General features: G+C 49.4%; 2 protein-coding genes across 2 annotated transcripts in view; one reads left to right on the top strand and one right to left on the bottom strand.

Moving 5' to 3' along the window:
* Positions 1–16221, top strand: part of LOC125280908 (dual oxidase 1-like) — a 171561-nt gene that overhangs the window by 19023 nt on the left and 136317 nt on the right.
* Positions 9413–16221, bottom strand: part of LOC125282005 (ral guanine nucleotide dissociation stimulator-like) — a 33353-nt gene continuing 26544 nt past the window's right edge. The window contains exons 13-23 of the mRNA XM_057312935.1: positions 14787–14992; positions 14271–14638; positions 13277–13492; positions 12805–12908; positions 12228–12297; positions 11547–11618; positions 11012–11086; positions 10732–10853; positions 10368–10400; positions 9872–9993; positions 9413–9679 (exon numbers count right to left, since the gene is read on the bottom strand). Coding sequence (XP_057168918.1) covers positions 10848–10853; positions 11012–11086; positions 11547–11618; positions 12228–12297; positions 12805–12908; positions 13277–13492; positions 14271–14638; positions 14787–14992 — 1117 coding nt within the window. The 3' untranslated portion in view covers positions 9413–9679; positions 9872–9993; positions 10368–10400; positions 10732–10847. The remainder of the gene's footprint in view (positions 9680–9871; positions 9994–10367; positions 10401–10731; positions 10854–11011; positions 11087–11546; positions 11619–12227; positions 12298–12804; positions 12909–13276; positions 13493–14270; positions 14639–14786; positions 14993–16221) is intronic.

The raw sequence follows: 16221 nt of genomic DNA, 5'->3' as shown, positions 1-16221 counted from the left end.
CGAGTTCTGCTTCCCGCGGGGCCCAAAGTCGATTTTACCTACTTGCCCCACTCAAAGGGAGGACAGGGAAGTCATGCAGATCCTTCCCCTCCCCTTGATGGCCTCCCACAGCTGATGTACCCCAGGGGTTTGTGGCAAGGCAGGCCCACAACTCCTCCTGCTGTGTTAGGGCCAGATGTACATACAGAAGGGGACCTTGGAGAGAGAGTTGCATGCCCATCCACCTGTCCACTATCCCCTCCTCCCAGAGTGGGGTCTCTTCACTGCCCAGGAGCCTCCTCTTAAGACTGCAGCCTCTTCCACAGCCTTGCACTCAGTGAAGTGACCTCCACAGCTTCTTCCTCCATTGTAGATCACTGTAGAGGGGGATCCAGAGGGAACCCAACCTCAGAGAGAACTTGTTCCAGATTCAGAACAGCAGAAGGGGCCCCTGGGTAGCGCAGTCGTTAAGCGTCTGCCTTCGGCTCAGGGCGTGATCCCGGCGTTCCGGGATCGAGTCCCACATCGGGCTCCTCTGCTGGGAGCCTGCTTCTTCCTCTCCCACTCCCCCTGCTTGTGTTCCCTCTCTCGCTGCCTATCTCTCTCTCAAATAAATAAATAAAATCTTAAAAAAAAAAAAAAAAAAAAAGAACAGCAGAAGGACCAAAGACCATGACAGATCAGCCAAGACCAACCCACTTTCCACTGAGTCAGGGGGATCCCCTTCACCTCATCCTGTGTTGCTCTCTCTCCATCATTCCTGATTGGGGGACAAAATAGGGAAGGCCTCAAGGACAGGGAGAGAGAGCTAAGCACATCTTGTGGGTGCTCCACTCTGAGGAATGGGAGGGACCACCCAGCCCTCTTTGGCACACGCCAGTTAACCTCTGCCTGATACTGGACCCAAGGGTTGATTGGGTCTGTTGTTTGGGTGTACACATATAGTATCAGGAAATTGGAGGGAAGCAGAACTTTCAAGGGAAGAAGAGGGACTCTGCATTTTTTTCCCAGAGCAAAGCTGGTTCCAGTCACTAACATAATAATCCACACCAATACTTCCAGTGCAGGACTGAGTGATCTGACCAAAAGCTCCAGAAATTGTGGACAGCTGGGTCAGCAAACCATACCCAGGATCTTAGAAATGGGGGCGCATCAACCACACAGTATCAGAGAACCAGAGGAGAAAGGACGGCCCCCATTACACTACTCCAGAACTCAGCAGCAGCCACTTGCCCACAAAATGACAGCAATAACTCTGGACAGTGAGAAGGTACAGACAGCCAACAGGTTTTTATCTCACTTCCCTGTGGGCCTTGAGGACAATGTAGGCATCAAGCTGCTGTCCCACACTAAGCAGTAATAATCAGCCTCTTTTCCAGGCTGAAGCCCAGAGATCAAGAAGCCTGGCTGCCTGACCTGGAGCCCAGGAAGCTCTTCTGAGAGGCAATTGCAAATCTGGGGGTCAGGAGTTTGGCAGCAAAGCCCAGGTGTTGCTGAAGCTGAGCTGCTCCCCTAGTGCACGTGTTGGTGGCCATCTCTCCTTGGCCCTTGGACACTGAGGGTGGCTGAGTCAACCCCACCTGGACCACAGACCCTGGCACGGGGGAGGGACAAGTAGAACAGTGAGTTGGGTGAATGAGGGAGTGGACCAGAGCTGAATGAGGGGCCCCCCACAAATCTTCCACCCAGAAAAGTTCAGCTCTCATCTGTGCAGAAAGTGAGGAGCACAATGAGAGGGGCACAGGTCGTGTATAGATGCTCAAGAGCTCTGCTCCCTGAGATTCCAGAAAGGGGCAACCCTAAGACCCTCTTATTCTCTCCCTAGGCACCATGGGGAGATGGGCTCCTGCATTCATATATGTCCCTGCTCCTTGACACTCAGCTCTGGGTACCATCTCTAGCAGAATGATGCCCCCCACAAATGTCCATGTTCTAATCCTTGGAATCTGCCCACGTGTTGCCTTACATGGGGAAGGGGAATTAAAGTTGCAGATGGAATTAGGTTGCCAATCAGCTCACATTAAAATCAGGAGATGATCCTGGATTATCCAAGTGGTCACAAGGTCATTAAAAGTGGAAGTGCAGCAGAAGAGTCCACTAGGATGTGGGGCAGTCAGTCAGCTATTGCTGGCATTAGAGGTGGAAGGGGCAACTAAGCAGGGAGTGTAGACAACCTCTAGAAGCTAGAAAAAGCCAGGAACCAGATTCTCTCCCAGCGCCTCCAAAAAGGAACACCCTACAGACGTATTTATTTTAGTCCAATGAGGCCCATATGAGACTCTAACCTGCAGAAGTGTAAGACACTATATTTATGAGGTTTGAAGGCAATACATTTGTGGTAATTGGTTACAGCAATGGGAAACTGATACAGTAATTCCCAAGTCAATGGACTGAAGAAGAAGAATCTTGATCATTTCAGCAGATACAGAAAAAGCATTTAGGACAATTCAACATACATTCAAGATTTTAAAAACTCTCAGCAAAATAAGAATTAAGAAAGACTTTGTCAACTTGATGAAGGACACTTACAGTTTATAGTTAACATAATAGTGATGGAAGATAAAATTATTTCCTCTGAATTCAACACGACACAGGAGTTGGTGACTATCATAACAAATACTAGGGTCATCTACTGATTTCATTTCCTTTGGATGTATCCCTAGATATGTGATTACTGGATCATATGGTGGTTCTATTTGCAATTATCTGAGGAAACTCAGTACTGTTTTCCATAATGGCTGTACCATTTTACATTCTCACTAACAGTATATGAATGTTCTAATTTCCATTTTCTTACCAACATATATATAAACCATCCTAACAGGTGACATATTGTCCTTTGATTTGGATTTCTCTGATGATTAATGATGCTGAGCTGCTTTTCATATGTCTGTCAGCCATTTGTATTTCTTCATTGGAAAAATGTCTATTGAAATATTTAGCCCATTTTTATGTTGGGTTAAACACTTTCTTAAAAGATTCATTTATTTTGAGAGAGAGAGAGAAAGCACAAGAGAAGGGAGGGTCAGAGGGAGAAGCAGACTCTGCTGAGCAGGGAGCCTGATGTGGGACTTGATTCCAAGACTCCGGGATCATCACCTGAGCAGAAAGCAGATGCTTAACCAACTGAGTTATTCAGGCGCCCCTGGATTAAACACTTTTATTTTAATGATTAGTAGCAGTTTCTTATATATTTTGGATATTAGCCTCTTCTTTATTTTTTAAAGATTTTATTTTTTAGAGAGAGAGTGAGCAAGTAGTAGGTGGGGCATAGGACAAGGTAGAGAATCTCAAGCAGAATCCAAAATGAGTATGGAGCCCAAAGCAGGGCTTGAACTCATAACCCTGAGATCATGCCCTAAGCTGAAATCAAGAGTTGGATGCTTAATCAGCTGAGCCACCCAGGGCCCCTAGTCTCTTTTCTGATACAAGGTTTGCAATTGGATTCTCCCATTCTATAGACTGCCTTTTCATTCTGTTGATTGTTAAAGAGACTATCCTTTCCTCATTGTGTACTCTTGGCACCCTCATCAAAGATCATTTATCCATGTATGTGTGAATTTATTTGGGGGCTCTCTCTTCTGTTCCATTGCTCTATCTACCTGCTTTTTTTTTTTAATTAATGTATAGTATATGTTTCAGAGGTGAAGTTTAGTGATTCATCAGTTGCATATAATACCCAGTGCTCATTACATCACGTGCCCTCCTTAATGTCCATCACCCAGTTACCCCATCCGCCCACCCAACTCCCCTTCCGCAACCCTCAGGTTGTTTCCCAGAGTCAAGAGTCTCATAAGGTTTGTCTTTCTCTGATTTCTTACCCTTCAGTTTGCAAAGAGCAATGGACAGATGATCTAAGCAGAAGATCAACAATCAACAAGATCTCACTCTTTGCATCAAAAAACAAGGGCTTTGGATGACACACTGGACCAGATGGACTTTAGAGATATATTCAGAGCACTTCATCCTAAAGGAGCAGAATGCACATTCTCCTCAAGTGCACATGGAACATTCTCCAGAATAGATCACATACTGGGTCACAAATCAAGTCTCAACAGATACCAAAAGACTGGGATGGTTCCCTACATATTTTCAAACCACAATAATGTAAAACTTTTTTTTTCTTTTTTCTTAAGATTTTATTTATTTATTCGACAGAGACAGAGACAGCCAGCGAGAGAGGGAACACAAGCAGGGGGAGTGGGAGAGGAAGAAGCAGGCTCATAGTGGAGGAGCGTGATGTGGGGCTCGATCCCATAACGCCGGGATCACGCCCTGAGCCGAAGGCAGACGCTTAACAGCTGTGCCACCCAGGCGCCCCCACAATGCTGTAAAACTTAAAGTCAACCATAAGAAAAAATTTGGAAGACCACAAATACATGGAGCTTAAAGAACATCTTTTTTTTTTTTTTTTAAGATTTTATTTATTTATTCGACAGAGACAGAGACAGCCAGCGAGAGAGGGAACACAACCAGGGGGAGTGGGAGAGGAAGAAGCAGGCTCATAGCGGAGGAGCCTGATGTGGGGCTCGATCCCATAACGCCGGGATCACACCCTGAGCCGAAGGCAGACGCTTAACCGCTGTGCCACCCAGGCGCCCCAGCTTAAAGAACATCTTACTGAAGAATGAAGGCGCCAAGCAGAAAATTAAAGAATTAAAAAAAAAAATGGAAGCAAATGAAAATGAAAACACGACAGTTCAGAACCTTTGGAATGCAGCAAAGGTAGTCCTAAGAGGGAAGTATATAGCAATACCGATCTTTCTCAAGAAACAAGAAAATTCTCAAATACACATCCTAACCTTACTCCTAAAGGAGATGGGGAAAAAACCCAGCAAATAAAGCCTAAAGCCAGCAGGAGAAGAGAAATAACAAAGATTAGAACAGAAATCAATGATATAGAAATCAAAAGAACAGTAGAACAGATCAACAAAACTAGGAGCTCATTCTTTGAAAGAATAAGATTGATAAACCCTAGCCAGACTTATCCAAAAGAAAAGAGAAAGGACTCAAAATCACAAACGAAAGAGGAGAGATCACAACCAACACTGAAGAAATACAAACAATTATAAGAACATATTATGAGCAATTATGTGCCAACAAACTTGGCAATCTGGAAGAAATGGATGCATTCCCAGAAACATATAAACTACCAAAACTGAAACAGGAAGAAATAGAAAACCTGAACAGACCCATAATCAGCAAAGAAATTGAAGCAGTAATTAAGAATCTCCCAACAAACAAGAGTCCAGGACCAGATGGCCTACCAGCAGAAACCAAACATATAAAGAAGCATTAATAACTTATTCTCCTGAAGCTGTTTCAAAAAATAGAAATGGAAGGAAAACTTCCAAACTCTTTCTATGAGGCCAGCACTACCTTGATCCCCAAACCAAAGACCCCACCAAAAAGGAGAATTACAGACCAATATTCCTGATGAACATCGATGCAAAAATTCTCACCAACATACTAGCTAATAGGATCCAACAGTACATTAAAAGGATAATTCACCGTGACCATTTAGGATTTGTTCCTGGGCTGCAAGGATGGTTCAACATCTGCAAATCAATCAATGTGATACACCACATTAATAAAAGAAAGGTCAAGAACCATACGATCCTCTCAATTGATGCAGAAAAAGCATTTAAGAAAATACAAAATCTTTTCTTGATAAAAACTCTCTGCTGTGTAGGGATAGAGGGAACATGCCTCAGCATCATAAAAGCCACATATGAAAAACCCATGGCAAATATCATCCTCAATGGTGAAAATCTGAGAGCTTTTCCCGTAAGGTCAGGAACATGACAAGGCTGTCCACTCTCACTACTGTTGTTCCACATAGTACTGGAAGTCCTCGCCTCAGCAATCAGACAACAGAAAGAAAAGACATCCAAACTGGCAAAGAAGAAGTCAAAAAAGGTACTCTATGGGGGCGCCTGGGTGGCACAGTGGTTAAAGCGTCTGCCTTCGGCTCAGGGCGTGATCCCGGCGTTACGGGATTGAGCCCCACGTCAGGCTCCTCCACTATGAGCCTGCTTCTTCCTCTCCCACTCCCCCTGCTTGTGTTCCCTCTCTCGCTGGCTGTCTCTATCTCTGTCGAATAAAATAAATAAAATCTTAAAAAAAAAAAAAAAAAGGTACTCTATGGAGAAAGTCCCAAAGACTCCACCCCAAAATTGCTAGGACTCATACAGGAATTCAGCAAAGTGGCAGGATATAAAATCAGTGCACAGAAGTCAGTTGCATTTTGATACACTAAGAATGAGGTAGATGAAAGAGAAGGCATCGATCCCATTTACAGTTGCCCAAAAAACCCATTAAATTACCTAGGAATAAACAGAACCAAAGAGGTAAAGGGTCTGTACTCTGAAAATTATAGAACCTTATGAAAGAAATCGAGGAAGACACAAAGAAATGGAAAAACATTCCATGCTCATGGATTGGAAGAACAAATATTGTTAAAATGTCTATGTTACCCAAAGCAATCTACACATTCAACACAATCCCTATCAAAATACCATCAGAATTTTCCATAGACCCAGAGCAAACAATCCTAAAACTTGTATGGAACCAGAAAAGACCCCAAATAGCAAAAGTAATATTGAAAAAGAAATCCAAAGCTGGAGGCATCATGATTCCAGACTTCAAGCTATATTACAAAGCTGTAATCATCAAGACAGTATGGTACCGGCACAAAAACAGACACATAGATCAATGGAACAGAACAGAGAATCCAGAAGTGGACCCTCGACTCTATGGTCAATTTATCTTCCACAAAGCAGGACTGAATACCCAATGGAAAAAAGACACTCTCTTCAACAAACGGTGTTGGGAAAATTGGACAGCTACATGCAAAAGAATGAAACTTGACCACTCTCTCACACCATACACAAAGATAAACTCCAAATGGATGAAAGACCTCGATGTGAAACAGGAATCCATCAGAATCCTAGAGGAGAGCATAGGCAGCAACCTCTAGGACAGCAACCTTTTTCATGACACATCTCCAAAGGCAAGGGAAACAAAAGAAAAAATGAACTTGTGGGACTTCATCAAGATAAAAAGCTTCTGCACAGCCAAGGAAACAGTCAAAAAAACTAAGAGGCAGCCCACGGAATGGGAGAAGATATCTGCAAATGTCTTAATCAGATAAAGGGCTAATATCCAAAATCTATAAAGAACTTATCAAATTCAACACCCAAAGAATAAATAATCCAAGCAAGAAATGGGCAGAAGACATGAATAGACATTCTCCAAAGAAAAAATACAAATGGACAACAGACACATGAAAAATGTTAAATATCACTTGGGAAATACAAATCAAAATCATAATGAGATACCACCTCATTAACAAGTCAGGAAATGACAGATGTTGGCAAGGATGAGGAGAAAGGGGAACCCTCTTGCCCTGTTGGAGGGAATGGAAACTGGTACCTAATTCTGGGGAAGAATTTGGAGGTTCCTCAAAAAGTTAAAAACAGAACTTCCCTATGACCCAGCAATTGCACTACTAGGTATTTATCCCAAAGATACAAATATAGTGACCCGAAGGGGCACCTGCATCCCAATGTTTATAGCAGCAATGTCCACACCAGCCAAACTATGGAAAGAGCCCAGATGTCCATTGACAGATGAATGGATAAAGAAGATGTGGTATATATGGAATGGAATATATATACGTGGTATGTATAATGGAATACTACTCAGCCATCAAAAAATGAAATCTTGCCATTTGCAATGATGTAGATGGAACTGGAGGGATTACGCTAAGCAAAATATATTAATCAGAGAAAGACAATTATCATATGATCTCATGCATACGTGGAATTAAAGAAACAAAACAGAGGATCATAGGGGAAGAGAGGAAAAATACAACAAGATGAGAGAGAGGGAGACAGGCCATAAGAGGCTCTTAATCATAGGAAACAAACTGAGGGGTGCTGGAGGGGAGGTGGTGGGGGATGGGGTAACCGGGTGCTGGGCATTAAGGAGAGCACGTGATGTAATGAGCACTGTGTATTATATGAGACTGATGAATCACTGGCCTCTACCTCTGAAACAAATAATACATTATATGTTAATTAATTGGATTTAAATAAAAAAATAAAGAGCACCCTTGCATAAAAATAAACCAACAAACAGACAGACAGACAGACAGAAAATAGACCAGTGATTACCTGGTGACGGGACGGTTGGGGGAGGGAAGGATTGTAAGGGCATCAGGGAAGTTTTTGAGAATGATGACTATGTTCATTATCATGGGTATATACATGTGTCAAAACTCATCAAATTGGGTTTGTTTAAAAAAGTCTTCCCCTATGGACTCTGGGAAACAAACTGAGGGTTTCAGAGGGGAGGGGGTGGGGGATTGGGCTAGGCCGGTGCTGGGTATTAAGGAGGGCACGTATTGCATGGAGCACTGGGTGTTATAGGCAAACAATGAATCATGGAACACTACATCAAAAACTGATGATGTACTGTATGGGGAATAACAAAACATAATTAAAAAATTAAAAAAAAAATTCCCATTATCCTGGCAAGAGAGAACCCATCCCTGATCCATCAGATACCAGCCAGGGAACAGTAGCTATTGTGCATCTGACCCAGAGCCTGGGGCCTGGAGGGAACTGCTGCTTCAGAAGAACCACATAAGGAGATGCACGAAGGCTGGAAATCCTGGCTCCTAGGTCAGCATAGATGTTCATGGAACCAGGCTCAGGTGTGCCCTTTAAGGCACCCCTCCCATCTTTTCCCAACACACAAAACAAGCAGGAAAGGGAATCCAGAGATCATTGACAAGAATCCCAGAAAGATTCCAAACTTGGTAAACGGCCAACGGGGAGACTGAGGCTGGAAAGTCGTGCCTGCCCTGAGTCCATCTGCAAATTATCTTCCTCTGGCTTTGTCCCCTTCACACGCAGGATTTGATCTCCTTCCGTGTTTTTCCCCACTAGGTGCTGATGCAGTTCCAGAGATTGAACTACAATACGACAAGTTCCAAAACGAAACACAAAACTAAAAAAGCATCTCAATGGAAGAAGCAAGACACAGTCTTCCTGGCCTTAGAGTGGAGAAAGGCAACCCCAGTCCTGGGGCAGGAAGGAGTTCTGGGGCAGAGAAGTCTTAAAGACTCCCACTTTCAGTGGTTGTTGCTATTCCTGGGAAAGTCCCTGCAACCTCTAAATCTCAGGAGTTCTGAGGGGCTGTCTCTGCTCTTTGCCCAAATTCATTGACTGAAATGGACCCGTGCTCTGAGTAAGGGGGATTTTGGGGTGCCCTCCAGTGGCTAGGGAGAAGGGCTGGCACTTCTCCTTCCTCCCACATACAGTAGCTGATGACTCTGGAAGATTTCCTAGGTCAGGAACGAATATGAGAGTCTGTGCAAGTTTTCCATTACTGCAGGAAGTAAAAGACCCAAACCACACACATGGGCTCTAAAACAAAACAAGGGCTTTAATCTCCTAACATGCAAATCTATCACGGTACTATTTAAAACAACTAAATGGTGCCCCCTACATAAGGAAATAGATGGGGGGAAGGGGTGTGGAGACAATGGGCACAAGGATGCAGCTGCTGAGGAATCCCTGCAGGGCCACTGGACACTTGCACAGCCCTGAGGTTGACTGCGGCCAGTTCTTCTCCTTCTTGAGTGCTGCTGAGCAGCTAGGACCGGGGCTCCAGCTGGCAGGACAGGGTGTAGCTAAGGACAGAGGGACACCTGTGAGTTGCCCAGGAGCTTCCATTCAAGAGTCCCTGCCAGTGTTTGCCCACAGCTGGAGTCAGGCGCCCCAGGAACAAGGCCTGAGGCTGCCCAGGGAAGGAGGATCCCAGGAGTGGCCAGCAGAAAGAGTCCACCCCGAACCTCACCGACCCAGCTCCTGATGGGCCTCACCTCTCAGCCTCGCTGAGCGGCTCCATAGCCTGGAACCAGGCCCAAAAAGGATCGTCGGGCTCTAGGGTATAATTCTCGGCAGCCACCTGGAGCAGCATGATGTCCGTCATGACTTGGTATTCCTGAGCAGAGAGAGAAGCACAGGATGCATAGGGAGCATGGGGGGGCGGGGAGCTGCAGGGTCTGGTGAGGGTTGAGGAGCGGGACCGGGGACCCATCCCAGGTCCTGGCACACATGGCCACCCTCCTGCCTGCAGATTCATCTGGTCTCCACCTGTTCTCAGAGGTGAGTATCAGTAGCCCCTCCTCCGGGAAGTTCTCCTGGATGCCATGCTCTGTCCCCATCTCCTAACAGGATGAGACTTGCACTGCTTTCTTCTCAAGGGATCCCAGGAAATGTGAGGTGGAGGGCATGGAGCCAAGCAATGTTCTTCCCAGGGACATCTCTGAGGCCCACTCCCTACCCTTCCCTGCGGGAAGCGCCACATATGCTCACCTTATTTCTTTTCTGGTGGTTGATCTCATTCCCCTGGAATGCAGACAAAGTCCATCAGAATGAGGCCCCTGGTTCTTAGGAGCACTTGATTCCCATCCCTTCTCATGCTGCACCATGGCCAGGACCCGTGAGGGGGCCGTGCATACACAGATAGTGGGCCTGGGTCTAGGCCAGGCTCTGGGGTCCAGAGAAAGGAGGACATGGGGCAGATGGACTGGCTACAGGTCGGGACCCTGCAGCACCACCCTCTCGGAAGACAGTAGGGGAGGCCGAAGCCTCAGGCAGGAAGGGGCTGCTGCGGCTACGGAGGTGCTTGCTGACGTGGAGGGTCCTCACTTCATTCTCCCCCCACGGGCAAACTCACCGGGGGAGGCTGAGGTCCACTCACACAGACCTCATGCAGCTTTGCCTTCAGGAAGCTCTGCTGCTTCACCAGTCTTCGGCACCGGGAGCCGTGTCCTAACTGCAGCCTCACCTCGCTCATCCCTGAGATGGGCAACAGCCCCCAGGCTCACAGGGTAGCCGTGAGGCTGTCATGACGGGAGGTTTGCCGAGTCCTGAGAGCTCAGGGCTCAGTACAGGGGCGCTCTGCTCCCAAACCTCCGGATTCTGGTCCCTCCCCCACAATCCTCAGGCTCACCCACCTCCAGATAGTCCTCCATGGCGGTATCTAACATCACCAGCTCGGTGAGGAAAGTGCCAAGGAAAGGCACGACACCCTGTGTCATGAGGGGGAGGGTTGGGATGAGTCCCTGCTCGCTGGTGTCCACAGGGTCCCTCCACTGAAAACGCCCTAGTCTCCTAGCCCACCCCATGGGCTCACGTGGAGCAGCCTAGGACCCTTAGCAGCCTCGCCCCACGGGTTCCCTTTCCCCTCCACCTCCCAGAACATCAGACTCCTCCTCATCACCTTCAGGGCCTGCTTTTCAAAAATGCCAGGGAATGGAGCACTAGGTCGGTCCCTCCCCACCCGCAAAACCCATTCTCTATGGACCTTTCTGGACCCTCCTCCTGGTTCTTTTGAAATAAGAATTGTAGAAGCTGTGGCCCCAGGAGCTGCAGCTGGAGTGGGAAGGCCCCCCCCTTCCTGATCTTTCCTTTTTGGGAGGCTTCCAGCCCTCAGGGAGGAGCCCTCCTCCTCCTCTGACTTTGGAGGCCCTGGGCCTCAGGCACACTCACCTTCTTCTGCATCCTCTTCTGGGCTCCCCGGAGGGCCATCACCAGGGTGGCAAATCTATTGGATGGTCGTTCCTGCAGGGCCAAGGACAAGTTCCTTGAGACCATCATACCCTCAGGCCACTTGCCCCCACCATCTTGGACGTCAGAACCTAGACATCTGACCTAATTCATACTGATCCTGAGGCCCCATTATCCAGAAGCAGGCCGTGAGTGATGCCAGAACAATCTCACTCCAACATTCACTCCATGTGTGAACTTGACCTTGCAGCCTGGCCTCCCCGAGCCTGTTTTCTCATCGGGAAACGTGACAACTCCACCTATCTCCCATGGTCTCCTGAGGACTCAGGGTCCTATTACTCTCATCATTGTTGTGGCCCTCAACCCAGCCCAACCCCATCACTGAGCACAGGTCTGTCCTCTGGGCTCTCCAGGTTTGTAGAGGCCCCCACCTGGACCAGCTGTCGACACAGAGAGAGAGGGTGTCTAGGCTAGGGAGTCTGCTTGGACACCACCTGCTTGCCCCCTCGCCGCCAACGGCATCCTCACCTAGGCTGTCGCCACATTCATGCCAAAGGCTTCCCCTCCCCAAGGAATGCTTCAGACCATTCCCAACTTCATCCACTCAGGACCCTGTTCCCTCCCACCCCTCGTCTCTTTCCAGACCTGCACCTTCCAGGCTACCTTGATGAGCAGGTTCCTGCCCTGTGCGGTGTCCTTGCTGCACAGCTTTTGAAAGATCCTCAATGGCTTCCTGAAGAGAGGCGAGGGAGGCACGATCAATGGACGAATAATGTGGCAGGGTTGAGTGCGAGTGCCTTTTCTTTGAGAACCCCAGATTGTCAACCTGCCTGGTTGAGGGTTTCTTCTGGGATCCTCTGAGCACTAAGGTCTTTGTAGGACATGGGAGAGAGCTCTCATGTGGCTCGTCCTGGGCCTCCCTTCCCATATTCATTGAGAAACACTGTTTGGGTCAATTTGGGGTTCAAATGGGCAGAGAGCTTAGTGGCTGTCAAGGAAACACGTGAAGAGATTTAATGCAGCTCAGCCCCGTGTGGGACATTTGGCAAAAGTGATTTCTAAAGCGGGAGGCATGGTGGCCTCTTCACCAGGAAGGCTGAGAGACGCACCCACCAGCCCAGGTCTTGTGGTCGGGGTTTGCCGCCTCCCAGAAGGTCCAAGCTGCCTGAGGGGGAAGAGGATAAGCCTCTGGGAGCTCCCTCGTCCATCCTGGTCCCTCCATGGAGAGAGGCCTACTCACCTGGAAACCTTCCCCCACGTGTTCTCGAGACGGTGAATGGAGACACTCTGCAGAGCCGAGAGGATGGCATGTAAGGAGGAGTAGTTCCTCAGGGTTTGACAGGCCTGGGGAGGGAAGAGAATGGGCTGTCACTTGGGGAGCCAGCACCTTATTGGCTCTCAAGCTTCAGTCCCCCTCAGGGGAAAGCGCTCCTGCTGGAGGAAGCCGCTGTCCAGGGACCTGCCGAAGGGCACACGTGAGGCCCAGAGGAGGAGGAGGATTTTCCCTCACTCCAAGGAAGGAGCCAGGCAGAAACCGAGCATCCTAGCATGGGGCCATGCAAGGCGAGGTCAGCATGTCCCTGGACGGAAGAGCCTAGGGACTGCACAGTCCCTAGGGCAAAGACCAGGGCCTTCCACCCTGAGACCTGATCAAGGGAAGAGCAGTGCCCGAGACTCAGGAGAGCACCTCGGCTGGGCTTCCCGTTGCATACCTTGGCCACCTTGATCCAGTGCTCCACCACCATGGCTCTGTCCCGGGCTGTCATGCTCGGGTTGCCAAGGCAGGTGGTGATGACACACTTGGCCACACCGTTGAACTGGGCGACAGTGGCCCGGACTGTGGGTGCCAGGTGCTCATTGCCAGGCTTGTTGCGCTTGGACCAGACGGAGCCCAGGCACTGATGGGGCAGCAGCTTCTTGAACAGCTCCTAGAGAACAGGCGGACCTTGGTTCACCCAGCCATTTCCCATGCAAGACTCATGTCCTACGTAGGGGTCACAGGTCAGAGCTGGACCTCAGGGAGCTGAGAATCTGGCCTGAGCCTGGTTGGAGACCGTGGATTTCATTCCATTGTTTTTCCCTGAGGGAACCCAGTACACAATGACCCAGGAGCAAACAGAGCAAGGGAAGGAAGGAGGGCATTGGCACCCTGATCATGCTCAGGAACTCCCAGCTCCAGGTGGCACTGCAAGGTGGTCCAACCCAAGGGGGCTTCTTCCCCTCCCCTCCAACTGGTCATCCCCCTGGTCCTTCCCCCCTTTCAGATGCACATTCTCACACGGGAGATGCAACCACACGTTCTTCCGTCTGCCCTGTCCTCATGGACACATCAGATGCCTAATCAATGCTGAGGGTACTCATCCTCCAAGGCACATGAGTGGGTGACCCATGGACTTGACTGAACACAGGGAGCTGCCCTCCTCCACCCACGGGACCAGGGCCTGCCCATTGGTCTCTCCATTCTGGCTCATTTCTTCTCCCTAGTACCTCCGTATCAGTGCTTATCAGGGTCTCTCGCTACAGTCCGCAGCTGGACAGTGAAAGCTTGGGGCTAAGCGCCTTGATGGGTTGACAGGGTTGGGAAGTGGTGGAGCTGAGATTTGGTCCCAGACCATAGGAGTCCACATCAGGGAAAGGCAGGTGTGGGGCAGGTGAGAGCAGAAGGACGGCCTGCCCCTGGCCCACCCTGAGAGCCCAGCTGCTCACCGCATCCATATACGTGAGCTGCTCTGCCACCAGCCTGGGAGGGAAGTCCAGGAGGTCGGGCTTCTCCTCACCCAGCTGGTTCTTTGGGGTGACCCAGCGGTGGCAGGAAGCCTCTGGGGCCGCGGTGGGCTCTGTGGCTGTTGCCTGAGTGAAACTTTCCAGCAAAAAGGGTGGTCCAGCTGACTGCTGCTCAGCACCCGGCACACATGCAGAAGATGGGAGCACGGGTTGCAGTTCTGGAACAGCTGACGGAGGGGAGGCTGGCTCTGACACCGCAGGTGACAGTTGACACAGAGCCGGGGTCGCCTCTAGCTCTATAGGAGGCCCTGTTCCTGGCTCTGCCGCTGGAAGGAGCCCTGGAGCTGGCACTGGGGCAGGAGACACAGAAAGGTTCATCCACATCACTGACTTTCCGGATGCCTTTGCAAAACCAGGACAGACCCCATGGCCTTGAAAGGAATACCCAGCCCATGAACCGCATCCCAGTTAGCCTTCCCAGCTTGCCATCCCCCTTACCCTCCACCTCTGCCTCAGTGAGCGCCAGAAGTTCCCGCTGCATCAGGAGAAGGGGGACATGGTTTGTCAGGTCCCAGGCATGCCACTTCAGAACCATGGCCCCATGCACATAGGCCACCTTGATCTCGACACGGTCACGGCCCAGGGACTGATAGATAGCCTGCAAATTCTGGTCAGGCCAGGTACCCAAGAAGGGAGACAGGGTGCTGGGGAGAGTCATATGTGGAACAGAGTCAGAGGCCTGGCCTTGCATTGCACATGCTACTCCCACAGCACCGTTCTTTCTGTATGGGTCCCAGAGGATGGCCCCAGCCCCCTTCCAACCCCTCTCTAGCTGCCCTCGTAGTGGGAGGCCTGGTCCTCCAGAAAACCTGAATGAGTCTGGTTTTTCCACTTCTCCTCTCCTCTACCTGGCCATGGGCCTGATCTACTCTATCCTCCATGCACACCAGTATCAAGGCTCAGGTTGGAGGCAGATTTGTGAGTGGTCGGCTCAGCACACCCTCGGTTCTTGGCCCCGGTTGGGGTGGCCAGCAGGGAGGGGCAGGCAGAGCAAGTTGGGACCGTCAAAGGGATGGGTGTTTCAGGCACCCACTGAGCCCAGACTGTGCTCTGCCGCCCAGAGGGCCCGGGACCCCCTCCACAGCCTTCTTTGACTCATTTGCTCCTTCACATGAAGCCCCCCAGATGAAGCCCACCCACTGGAAATCAAGAGATCGGTGAGATCCCTGGTTCGGCAAATCCCTCCCCAGCCACCACCCCTGTAGTCCCCCACCCTGCTCTGTGGAGGCAGCCAGCCCTGCTTCTGGACCCAAACCCCTGTCCCAGTTTTACTTGATCATTTCATCTGTCCTATAATCCAGCTCTCGGTGGATCCTTTCAAAGCTAGAGGAGGCTACGAAGATGTCACATCTAACAACCATTGGACATGCGTACTTAGGATGTGCAGAGTGCCTATCTGACCCTCTGACTAGAACTGAGACCCAGACACTGTATCTCCTCTCTCCATTCACATTCCTAGGTGCTTAATATACATTCTTGAACGACTACTTCCCAGCCCGCACTTTCCAAATCCTGAGTGGCCCGTGGGCTGGTCTGCCTGCTCCCAGTGTGCCCCTGAGCTGCTCACACAAAGGACAACTACCAGAACCATCTAGATGGAATCTCAGAAGTCCTTTGCACATAGAGAAACTGCCTGCTTTGCATTTCCTTTCGTCAACCCAGAAGGGCCACCGGCCTGTGAGGGTTGCACTTGAGAGCTTCTTGACCGGAGAGAGAGAACTATTAAGCAAGAAGATGCCCAGCACGTCCAGGAGCCCTTTCTACAGAGCCAAGCACCAGAGTAGCCCGTGCCATGTTTCCTCCCATGATTTCCTACAGTAACTGTATGAGGTTCATCCTCTTAACCACCCCACTTTTCAGAAGAGGAAAGGGA

This window comes from Ursus arctos, unplaced genomic scaffold (genome assembly GCF_023065955.2).
Source record: "Ursus arctos isolate Adak ecotype North America unplaced genomic scaffold, UrsArc2.0 scaffold_16, whole genome shotgun sequence".
In the NCBI taxonomy this organism is placed as follows: Eukaryota; Metazoa; Chordata; class Mammalia; order Carnivora; family Ursidae; genus Ursus; species Ursus arctos.
The sequence above is the reverse complement of the archived record's forward strand: the minus strand, read 5'-3'. Positions and strand labels throughout refer to the sequence as shown.